The 12,444-nt window shown below is 45.0% G+C and overlaps 1 protein-coding gene across 2 annotated transcripts in view; it reads left to right on the forward strand.

The window, feature by feature from the left end:
* MYO7A (myosin VIIA) overlaps positions 1-12,444 on the forward strand; it is a 183,702-nt gene that overhangs the window by 139,288 nt on the left and 31,970 nt on the right. For both annotated transcript variants that reach the window (XM_079973282.1, XM_079973283.1), the window contains 5 exons: positions 1,785-1,958; positions 4,725-4,952; positions 6,827-6,997; positions 9,187-9,304; positions 10,239-10,365. In XM_079973282.1, the coding sequence (XP_079829408.1) occupies positions 1,785-1,958; positions 4,725-4,952; positions 6,827-6,997; positions 9,187-9,304; positions 10,239-10,365 (818 nt within the window). The remainder of the gene's footprint in view (positions 1-1,784; positions 1,959-4,724; positions 4,953-6,826; positions 6,998-9,186; positions 9,305-10,238; positions 10,366-12,444) is intronic.

Genomic DNA, 12,444 nt, shown 5'->3' on the forward strand with positions numbered 1-12,444 from the left:
TACGAACGTTCACAACCCACAGCATTCGCAACCCACAGCACTGTGTCTGTGCATGCGCAGGTTGCGATTCGGCACTTCTGTGCATGCGCAAAGCACGATTTAGCGCTTCTGCGCATGCGCGACTGCCGAAACCCGGAAGTAACCTGTTCCAGTACTTCCGGGTTTTGGCGTGTCTGTAACCCGAAAAAACGCAAGAAGCATCTGTAACCCGAGGTATGACTGTATTATCATTCTTATTTATTGAATTTATATACAGTGGTACCTTGGGTGAAGAACTTAATTTGTTCTGGAGGTCCGTTCTTAACCTGAAACTGTTCTGAACCTGAGGTACCACTTTAGCTAATGGGGCCTCCTGCTGCCGCCGCACGATTTCTGTTCTCATCCTTAAGCAAAGTTCTTAACCCAAGGTACTATTTCTGGGTTAGCGGAGTCTGTAACCTGAAGGGTCTGTAACCTAAAGCGTCTGTAATCTGAGGTACCACTGTACCGCCCTATACCCGGAGATCTCAGGGCGGTTCACAGAATAAAATCAAGATATAAAACCACAAAATACCTAATAAAAATAAAAACAACCCCCCCCAAAAAAAAACATTTTAAAAGGGTATAGGATGTAAATCGGATCAGCCAAAGGCCTGATTAAAAAGGAACATTTTTGCCTGGCACCCAAAAGTGGATAATGAAGGCGCCGGGCGAACATCCCTGGGGAGAGCAATCCACAGACGGGGAGCCACTGCAGAGAAGGCCCCATTCTCGTGTTGCCACTCTCCAGACCTCTCGAGGAGGAGGCACACGAAGAAGGGCCTCAGAAGGTGATCACAGGGTCCGGGTAGGTTCATATGGGAAGAGGCGGTCCTTGAGGTATTGCGTAGAACATTAAATATTTGCCACAATACCTTTTTTTATAAAATATTTATTAAAATTTATTAAAATTTTACATAATAAAACAAATCACAATCAGACAAAACAAAAAAGAGAAACAATCATAAACAACACAATCCAACAAGAACAATAAAGCACAATAAAAAACATAAGAGAAAACAAAAAACAGAAAAAAGTTAAAAATCTTGTTTTAGCTTACTGTCTTTATAACCCTCTTTCCTGACTTCCTCACATCTCCCTTTTCTGTGTTCCCCTTTACACAATCAAATTCAGCAATTCCTTACCCTCTTTCCAATCTTATTCAATGTTATACATTTCAACCTATTATGTCTTCGATTTCCCTTTCCTTTTAAATCCATTTTTCACATGTTCTTTATAACTTAAACCCTTGTATCATTTGTTTAGTTTCGACATAATTTTACTCTGGTCTTTTCACCCTTTTTTCTTAAAACATTTTTGCATATTTCTTTTTACTATGTCACTGATGCCAAATTATCTTTATATCAAACATCATTTTAACATTCAAACATTTTACAATGTTTTTGGAGATATTCTTTGAACTTCTTCCAGTCCTCTTCCACCGACTCTTCTCCCAGGTCTCAGATTCTGCCAGTCATTTCTGCCAGTTCCATATAGTCTATCACTTGCATCTGCCATTCTTCCAGAGTGGGCAAATCTTGAGTCTTCCAATACTTTGCGATGAGTATTCTTGCTGCGGTTGTTGCCTACATAAAGAGTGTTCTATCTTTCTTTGGCACCAATTGGCTGACAATTTGCCACAATACCAAGCACGGGAGGAGATTTTATCGAAGGTCCTACATTAGGTCGAAAATCCGAAGCCTGCAATCTACAGTTGCCTTAGTTTTTTTTTTTTTTTAATTAATGGCTTTCCTTTCTTCTGCTAGGCAACCAAATCTAAGAAGCCCATCATGCTGCCCGTGACGTTCATGGATGGGACAACGAAGACCTTGTTGACAGACTCTGCGACAACAGCCAAAGAGCTCTGCAACTCTTTGGCGGACAAGATAAGCCTGAAGGACCACTTTGGATTCTCGCTTTACATTGCTCTGTTCGACAAGGTAGGCCACAGGTCTAGGGGAAACTGGGTGTGCTTTTAACATGCTATTTTCAAAACCCATCTTAGAGGGAAGGCGGCATTCGTGGAGTTAGGTCCCTGTCAGGGAACTGACATCAGAGCGAGAGGTGGAGGCAAGGCTCCAAAACGATGCAGGAGAGGGGACCAGCAGGGGGGAAGGAGTTCAGCGTAACACCAGTAGAGAAGAGAAGGAGATGGAGGATTTGGAGACAGGGCTCCAAGACCCTTCGCCAGAGACCAGTGGGGAGAGCGCTGACACGCCTCTGCCTTCCCCTTACTTGCGCAGACGAGTTCTGCGCAGGGAAAGTAGGAGGAGACTTGGCGTCAAACAGCTCTTATGCTGGAAGAGGTTCAAGAAACGCCCACTGATGGATTCTGCAAGCGACTGACCGGCCACGGAGTGTGGGCTGTCAGCCAAGGCATGGTGAACCAGGCAATCTACCTGAAATTGAAGGCAACTTACGCACAAGTAACCCCCTTACAACCATTACAGTCCCCAGTCTCCAGCATCCAACACAAACTGTTTGTTCTTGTTTACAGAGATGAGGGAGAAATCCACTTCACATTTAATGGTGGACCTACATATTTTGCATTTTCCAAAGCAGTACAAGAACCAAAACACAGCCAGCCTTGAAAATTTGCACTTCTCTGAATTTTGCAATGCAGGTCTCCTACATTTTCTCCTAATATGTGATAAAAATGCACGTGCTAGGGTGAAGTGTTCATAAAAATGCATGATTTATGATTTTATGCATGTTTTTAACCTAGTATATGCATTTTGGTACACGTTACTTGGCACATACAAAATGTGTGTGAAATTTGTGTGTGTGTACACACACACAAACACAAATTACAATCAGGAAAAAGATTATAAAAAAATTTCCATCCACTATCATAGGAGAAAGAAAACCCAAATCATAACTTTAAGTTTAGAAAAATAATTAATATGGTATATCTTCACTAAATTTCTTGCTTGAGAAGGAAATAAACCTATTTTCTTACATTTTTTTTTAACTTCGTTGCTATTTTTGTGATGTTTTTAAAGCAACTTTTCATTGCTTCTATGTAAGACTCATGTTGAAGAAGATTCATAAGATAACTGCTGCTGCTGCTGCTGCTACCGCTACGGTGACGTTAGTAGGAATAATAATTCCTAGGACCAGGGCCGGCCCAAGACATTTTGACACCTGAGGCAAACCACAAACCACAAAATGGTGCCCCCTCCTCAAGAAGGGTGTGAGTGAATATCTATTTGAGGAACAAGTGGGGAATAAAGCTCTACACTGGGATCTGCTGCCCTTGTGGAACCTGCCGCCTGAGGCGGTTGCCTCATGTTGCCCCATGGGTGGGCCGGCCCTGCCTAGGACCAAACTGTAAAGGACTCCATAGACAAACCCTCCCCACACCCAGTGTCGGATTTATGTATAAGCTAAACAAGCTATAGCTTAGGGCCTCACTCTCTTGGGGGCCCCAAAAAAAATTAAAGGGGGAAAAAACTGAATGTACAATTCCAAAATATGATAAAAAACAAATAAAATAAAACCTACATACAGCAAGAGTGTTTTGTGTTGTGTAGGCTCCTATGATGTAAGCCATGGGCCCCGCCTGCTAGCCTGCTCCCTAAATTATCACTGGTTTGCTCCTATCTATATATAGGGTGCCTATATTCTGCTATTTATTATTATTAGTAGTTTGCATCATATATTTACACCTATTATTGTTTCATGTTATTGCAAGTTTCTGAGTCTTTGTCAATTGTGTTTCTAAAGGAACTTCTGTTTTTGCCAAATGCCAATGTGTTTGCATTATTCAGTTTGTTATGAAGAAAAGATAAATTTAAGTTAGAGCTAAATAATTATTTCACTATTAATAGACTTCTTCTGAATTGTATTTCAGTTCAGCAATTACAGCAATTACAAAATACATATTTTGTTATGTGCAAATGGCTTTCAATATCTATTAGGTCCATAAATTACCACATAGCATGTATTCAACACAAAAAGCAGCGACCATTTGTTGTTGACAAAGGACATCTGGACATATAAAGGGCCCCATTACCTTCAGTGGCTTAGGGCCTCCCTCATCAAACCTAAATCCGGTCCTCCCCCACAGCAGCAAGGATGCATTAAGGACCAGGATTTCCCACCATGGGAACCCCGGTTTTTTAAATTTTTAAATTTTTAAATTCTTAAATTCTTAAATTCTTAAATTTTTAAATTTTTAAATTTTTAAATTTTTAAATTTTTAAATTTTTAAATTTTTAAATTTTTAAATTTTTAAATTTTTAATTTTTTTTAAATTTTTAATTTTTTTTAAATTTTTAAATTTTTAAATTTTTAAATTTTTTAAATTTTTTAAATTTTTTAAATTTTTTAAAAAATTTTAAATTTTTAAATTTTTAAATTTTTAAATTTTTTTAAATTTTTAAAAAAAAATTTTAAAATTTTTAAATTTTTAAAAAAGCCAGGCAGCGACTACGGGTCTCAAACCACTGGAAGCGTTTAGGGCAGCCTTTCTCAACCTGTGGGTCCCCAGATGTTGCTGAACTACAACTCCCATCACCCCTAGCTAGCAAGGCCAGAGCTCAGGGATGATGGGAGTTGTAGTCCAACAACATCTGGGGACCCACAGGTTGAGAACCGCTGGATTAGGGGATCCAAGCAATGCTTTTGGTCGATGGAACCGCTGGGCTGAGCTTATTGGAAGGGGGGTCGCCAAACGTTTACCTGTTTTCTTCTCCCCTTTCCAGGTCTCTTCCCTCGGCAGCGGCAGCGACCACGTCATGGATGCCGTATCTCAGTGCGAGCAGTACGCCAAAGAGCAGGGGGCTCAGGAACGCAACGCCCCCTGGAGACTCTTCTTCAGGAAGGAGATCTTCACGCCGTGGCACAACCCCAACGAGGACAACGTCGCGACCAACCTCATCTATCAACAGATCGTGAGAGGGGTGAAGTTTGGGGAATACCGGTGTGATAAGGTAAGTCACCGGGCACCTTTCCCCCTATAAAAACTGGGGCTGAGATGAATTATTAGGACGAATTTTGGACGGACGTTGGCATCCTATGTGAAAAAGGTGTCCTGTCTGGTGGTTTTTGATGGGGCTGTCAACAGAGTTTGCTCCTTCTGACAGCAGACAGACTTTGTACAGCGACTGCATAGAATCTTCAGGGGTTGGCAAGGTTTACCTGCCATGGACCGGATCACTCACATGGAGATTGTCTGTGGGCCAGACTGGCGCGGTGTCAAAAATTGCATCTGTGCATGTTTGCGGTGCCGGAAATCGCTTCTGCGCATGCCCAGAAGCCGAAAATCACGCTTGCACAGATGCAATTTCCGGTATCTGTGCATGCGCAGACGCGATTTCTGGTATCTGCATGTGCGCAGACGCGATTTCTGGTATCTGTGTGTGCGCAGATGCGATTTCTGGTATCTGTGCGTGCGCAGACGCGATTTCCGGTATTTGTGCATGCGCAGGCGCGATTTCCGGTATCTGCGTGTATGCAGATGTGATTTCCGGTATCTGTGCATGCACAGACACGATTTCCGGTATCTGCGTGTGTGCAGACGCGATTTCTGGCGCCACTCAGCAAGTCTTCACACCGCGCTGCGCTGGTGTAGTACAGCGCACGGAGGACTCGCCGAGGGAGCGGCTCAGTTCGGGAGCGGCTCATGGGCCGGTAAAACGGTCTTCGTGGGCCACATCCGGCCCATGGACCACATGTTGCTGACCCCTGGCATAGATTAATCTGACTGACTGTGGTCCTTCAAGTTTAATAATGATAATGATAACAACAACAACAACATTTGTACCCCATCCATCTTACTGGGTTGCCCAAGCCACTCTGGGCTGCTTCCAGTATATACAGTACAAAAACATTTAGAGTAAAAACTTCAAGAAAGCATTCCCCTTGCTCGAACTTTGTCACATAAACACATCATGGCACATTTGTAATGTATTGATTTTATTTTGAACATTTTATCCCACTTTTCTAAATAAACTGGAAGGAAGTGGAAAGAAAAGTTTTTAAGTTTGGAACTTCACTCCAGTCCATAATGCATTTATTTTTATTTATTGCATTTATATCCCCTGTTTTCTGCTAAGGAGATGAAGGTGGTGTACATTGTTCTCCCCCAATAAAAGGTAAGTTTGGTATTGTTCACAATACCAAGAGATGCTAGTGACGTCGTAGATGGATGTTAATGAAGTTGTAGATAGGGTGCTGGCATTTTGCTGTTTTGCCCTGGCAGTCCAAGTAAGGCCGCTGTTCGCCCCCGATGGGGCTCTTTTACTGGGGCTTGCAGGTAGCACACTCCCAATGTAGTTTTCCAGGCTTCTTCAGTGGTCTTAGCCTTTTTTCCCCCTTTTTTAAAAAATACGATTTCTAAGCTTAAGCCAAGAAATAGTATTCTCTATGAAACTGAATATCAATATACGTATCAAGGCTTTGAGATTAGACCACTACATCCATCTACGACTTCACTAGCATCTCTCGGTATTGTGAACAACACCGGACTTACCTTTTGTTGGTATCTTCATGAACTTACCTAAAAAGATAAAGAAAACAAAAGACTGAGCTAAACATTTGGAAAATCCATTGAAACCAGACATTATAAGTTCATCTTAGGCTGGGTAGTTCGTAAGTCTCTGTGCCTTTGCACAAGGTTTTGTATTTTTCTCAGAAGATCGATAAAGAATGAATACTTATTTTGGTAATTATTGTGTGTATATAAGCTGGACTAGGTCCAGCAGGATCTTCTTATGTTCTGGTACTGCAGGAAGAACAGCTTCCTTTTTCCTTTTCCCAATTGTCTTTCCTGTGTTTTCCTGTTCCGGAACCCCTTTCCCCACAGGAAGAAGACCTGGCTGAGCTGGCTTCCCAGCAGTACTACGTGGATTACGGGTCGGAAATGGTCTTGGAGCGGCTCCTGAACCTGATCCCCTCCTATATCCCTGACAGAGAAATCACGCCTTCGAAAACCATCGAGAAGTGGGCCCAGTACATCATAGCTGCCCACAAAAAGGCAAGGAGCTGAGGGCTCCTTTTGCGCCAAGGCTGCCGGAGTTTAGGAAAAAGCACTCATTTTAAGTGGCGGCATCCTAATTTGAAATTTGCATCCATCCTTTATACGAACAGAAAACTTTCTTCTGACCTGCTGTGCACCCCTATTGCCGTCTCCCAGCACAAACTAGAACTCCCAGGATTTGGGAGGGGGCATATGCACCAAGTTAAGGGACGCGGGTGAAGCTGTGGGTTAAACCACTATGCCTTTTGGACTTGCCGATCGGAAGGTCGGCGGTTTGAATCCCCATGATAGGGTGAGCTCCCGTTGTTTGGTCCCTGATCCTGACAACCTAGCAGTTTGAAAGCACACCAGCACAAGTAGATAAATAGGTACCGCTCCTGCGGGAAGGTAAATGGTGTTTCTGTGCACCAAGCCGCTTCTGGCGAACCAGAGCAGCGCACGGAAACGCCGTTTACCTTCCCACTGGAGTGGTACCTATTTATCTACTTGCACTTTGACGTGCTTTCAAACTACTAGGTTGGCAGGAGCTGGTACCGAGCAACAGGAGCTCACCCCGGTTGCGGGGATTTCAACCGCCAACCTTCTGATCGGCAAGTCCTAGGCTCTGTGGTTTAACCCACAGCGCCACCCGAACCCACAGTGCCACATAGATTCACCTTTTTATGCACCAAATTGCCCTACAGCTTTAAACACATGCTTTCCAAATATAGGATCCAAGTTTAAATCCAGAGGTTTTCTTTTATCCAGATAGCAGATGATGTGAAAGATCTTTTGACAGGAGCTGCCACACGTCGAGCAAGCACCTGGTCCCCAACCTTGGTGCCCTCCAAATATTATGTACTACAACTCCCATCAGCCCCAGGCAGCAGGGGCAATAGTCAGGAATTATGGGAGTCACAGTCCGAAAATATGGAAGGTACCATGTTGGGGGAACCTGGAGGGGACAATTCTGAACAAGGGGGAAGAAAGCATTACAGATTACAGATTATTCTTGAGTTTTCCTTTCATTTTTTAAAAATCTCTTTACATACTTAATAGACAATCCGATGCATGTCAACTCAGAAGTAAGTCCCACTGAGAAGAAAAGGCTAAGGAGTTAACCATACAAAAATCCAGAGTGGGGTCCCTAAGGCGGTTGGATGGTGCCTGGTACGCCTCCTTCCTTTGGACCACATCAGTGAGGTTGAGAGAGAGGTCTAGTCATCTGGGCAGCTGAGGACCTCCAGACACACTGCCCAGGCTTGCACCCCGGGGAGGCCACTTCAGTGCTGCTAATACGGGAGGCAGCAGTTATGAGTTCCCGATCTCTACAGCCACAGCAGGCGCTGTGATTCCCCAGTGGCTTGACTTCATTCCCAGAGGTGCATTCCATTGTCTCTTGAGACAGATGCATGAGAACAACAACTCTATCTATCTATCTAGGTTGGGGAACATGCAGTAACCCAGTTGTTGTTTAACTACAGCTCCCATCAGACCCAGCCAGAATAGTCAATGGTCAGGGATGATGGGAATTGTAGTCCGGCAACAGCTGAAGGGCCACTGGTTCCCCATTCCTGGTATATAGGATTGTGATCTAAGTACAGTGAGACCTCTATTTCTGGTCACCTCCGGTTACGTATCCTTCAGGATACGTAAGTGGCAAACCCGGAAGTATTTTTCCGGGTTTCGCCGTGTGTGCATGCGCAGAAGCACTCTACCATGCCATGAGCATGTACAAAAGTGGTCCCTCCAGTTGCAGAAACCTCGGGATCTGACCAGAGCTCCGGAACGGATCCCGTCCGCAACCGGAGATACCACTGTATCTGTTAAGTTGTGGGTGAACATATCAGACGACACAGTGATTCTTCCAAAGCAGCCCTTTATTTGTAAGCTGGAACAGAACTGAACTGAAGGGCTCAGTCAGCCTGCTTATATAGAGCTCCAGTACAACGTTACTGTAGCAACTTTCTAAAACTATCCAATCACTGAACGTCACTTTCGATCCTTCATTTGCATAACTATCTACAGTATCCCCATGCTGGCCCAGGGTGAGAACTTCAGTACATAACAGTATCTTTGTAGTGGGACAAGGCTACAACTGCTGAATATCTGTTTTAGATTTCTCAGTGCTGCTTAATCCACCGAAAACCCTACAAGATGTTCACTGAGGTTTATCAACTTGGTGTTTTGTTTCCTCCTTCCTACAGGGAATCTATACCCAGAAGCGAACGGACCCGAAGAAAGTCAAGGAAGACGTGGTGGATTTTGCCCGCTTCAAGTGGCCTTTGCTGTTCTCCAGATTCTACGAAGCTTTCAAGTTCTCAGGTAACCCCAAGAAACTAGACCTCATGATAGGCTGCACCGCTCTTAACTATAGACGTTGGTGGTGAACAATGGCAATCTATCGGCAAGCTCACTTCTTAAGTTTTAGTTACCTTTCTTTTATAAGGACTGTAGCCTTATTAGACTTTACCGACTGGTGGGGCCTGCGTTGCTCCCAGGAGGGAGGGAGGAAGTCAAATGACACCGAGGTTGATTCAGAGAAAGAGTTTATTCTGCTCTCCGGATAGCAGAAGGCACTTGCATGGTCAGTTCACAGCAAGTCCAAAGAAATGAGAAACTTCATGCAGTATATATATCCTCCAGGCACCCTCTCCCCCCTTCCCCAGGAATCCAACCACGTCAGCTCATACACGCAAGTTGACATCCATGACCATAAACAGATATTCCTGTTCCGGTACTCTTGACCATAAAAGGTTGTTCCTGTTCCTATACTCTTATCTTGGGGCAGGAGGTCACCAACTCTGAGAACACTCCTGGCACCATTCCCGGGTCTCTTGTCAGACTTGACAAGGTCTGTGCGTCATTTTGTGGTCAGGGTGTAAGATAAGACCCAGACGCGCCATCCCTGCTCCACGGAACTGGCAAGGTCATCCATTGCCATCACGGACTGATAAAGGAGAGGGCTTTGAGCACTTGTTTATACAGCTGGCTTTCTGTTTATACATTGACTCAAAAGCTCAAGTTAATGCATTTTAGAAATGCTCCCTTGGAGGAGGAAAAATGAGGATTTTGGGTGCCGTTTCAGACTGACTGCACAGTCTGGGAACAGTTCAAGGAGGCTGGTGAAACAGCTGTTATTCGGTAATCACTGGGGAACAGTCAGAGGCAGCTGCTCTCTTAAAAATCCTGATGGAATAGCCCTGCTTCCCTTCTCTATTCTGAAGCCTGATGGAGTCTCATCTTATTTCAAACCCAGGTCCCAGCCTTCCCAAAAACGACGTCATTGTAGCTGTGAACTGGACAGGAGTGTACTTTGTGGATGAGCAAGAGCAGGTCCTTCTGGAACTTTCCTTCCCAGAGATCACCGCTGTCTCCAGCAGCAGGTAAGGTGGCAAAATGCTAACTAATCAGTAAGTCCATTTGCATGCAGCCAAGCAATGTGCTGAAGTGTTCGGGCCTCTGGTCTTTGGGGAAAGTGGTAACCCTCTGTAACATACCCCGCCCCCAATCTCAAAGACTCATCTCAGCCACTTTCTCCGTGAAAGCAAAGGGACAGGAAAGGGTCTCTATGACCATTTCCTCTTCAACAGGTATGCTGATATGGGTATGGGTTGGGACCCAGGTGGCGCTGTGGTTTAAACCACTGAGCCTCTTGGGCTTGCCGGTCAGAAGGTTGGGGGTTCGAATCCCTGCAATGGGATGAGCTCTCTCTCAGCTCCTGCCAACCTACTAGTCTGAAAGCACACCAGTGCAAATAGATAAATAGGTACCACTGCAGCGGGAAGGTAAACAGTGTTTCCTTGCACTCTGGTTTCCATCACGGTGTCCCGTTGAGCCAGAAGCGGTTTAGTCCTGCTGGCCGCATGACCCGGAAAGCTGTCTGTGGACAAATGCCGGCTCCCTAGGCCAGAAAGCGAGATGAGCGCCGCCTCCCATAGTTTCATTTGACTGGACTTATCCGTCGAGGGGTCCTTTACCTTTATCCTTTTTACGTTATATGGGTAGGGATATGTCCAAAGGCATGGTGTCCATAAAATGTATATATTGGCAATCTTGGATAATGTGCATATTGACCGGAGAATGTGCACATTGACCAGAGAATGTACGAAACACAGTCAAGGCCCATTGGAGATTGTGCCTTGGATACTGTACAAATGCTTGGTTGCTGTACAAAATGCAGTTACAATAGGCACATTCTCCAAGGCATGTTGGAGACTGTTCTGTTGGCCAGGAAATGTGCACAACAACTTCTTCATGGACAGGTAATGTGCACATTCTCCATGGGGCCTGGTGAATGTGCACAATGGTCAGCTGTTGTGCGCATTAACTGCTCAGCTGACATGACCCCTATGTAAAATTTAAATAAATGACTTTTCTTCCTTTTCTGCTTGGGTGCGGCATTCCCTGCAACTGAAGCCTGTAGCTGTACAGCTGCCAGGGGCTGGTCAGAGTCAGATGCCAGAGGCTGGTCTGATTCTGAAGATGGAGGAATGCAGTCACAGACAGAGCAGCCTCTGACAGAGGAAGAAGGGGAGTGTTTGCCCCCCCCCTTCCTTCAAAGTTCCCAGCAGCAGATTCAGAGGCCGCACAGTCGGGGGAAGAGTTGCACAGCTTTGAGATAGTAGCTAAGCAACCAGCAGATAGGAGAGTTTGGAAGGGTCTTCATTCAAGAGTGGGGGGGAATTTCCTCCCTCCCCACAAACTCGGAAGGCTGAAAGGGTTAAAGAACAATGGAAGGACAGGGGAGGGATAACTGGAAGCTGGCACGCTTCTTGCTGTGGAAGAGATTCAGAGTGACCAACTGGTATCCTGATGGGAGTGGCCCTAGGCTGCTCTCTATATGTTGTAAATAAGACGGACTATAAACCTGTCAGAGGCTTGTTAATTCTTACCGGAAGCTCTCAGAGAGAAGGGGGAAACTCCTGTGGCTGCCAGAGTATCTGACAACAGACTACTCTGTCACCTCATTGTGTTGGAGGTTGTAGACCCGGTTTGCTTGCATGGGCAACGGAAGTGCAATTTTCAAGCGCAAGTGGAGAAAGTCCAGGGCTTAAAATTTCCCACTGTGTTCTCGGGATGGTGTTACTACACATGGTGTCTTTTTCTACAGCGCTTGTTTCTTTAAATTCCTGGGAGTCCCTCTTAGGTAAAGGTAAAGGGACCCCTGACCATTAGGTCCAGTTGTGGCCTACGCTGGGGTTGCAGCGCTCATCTTGCTTTATTGGCCAAGGGAGCTGGCATACAGCTTCTGGGTCATGTGGCCAGCATTACTAAGCCACTTTTGGAGAACCAGAGCAGCGCACGGAAATGCCGTATACCTTCTCGCCGGAGCGGTACCTATTTATCTACTTGCACTTTGACGTGCTTTCAAACTGCTAGGTTGGCAGGAGCAGGGACCGAGCAACAGGAGCTCACCCCATTGCAGGGACTCGAACTGCCGACCTTCTGATCAGCAAGTCCTA

This window comes from Podarcis cretensis (genome assembly GCF_951804945.1).
Source record: "Podarcis cretensis genome assembly, chromosome: 4".
NCBI classification, from domain to species: Eukaryota; Metazoa; Chordata; class Lepidosauria; order Squamata; family Lacertidae; genus Podarcis; species Podarcis cretensis.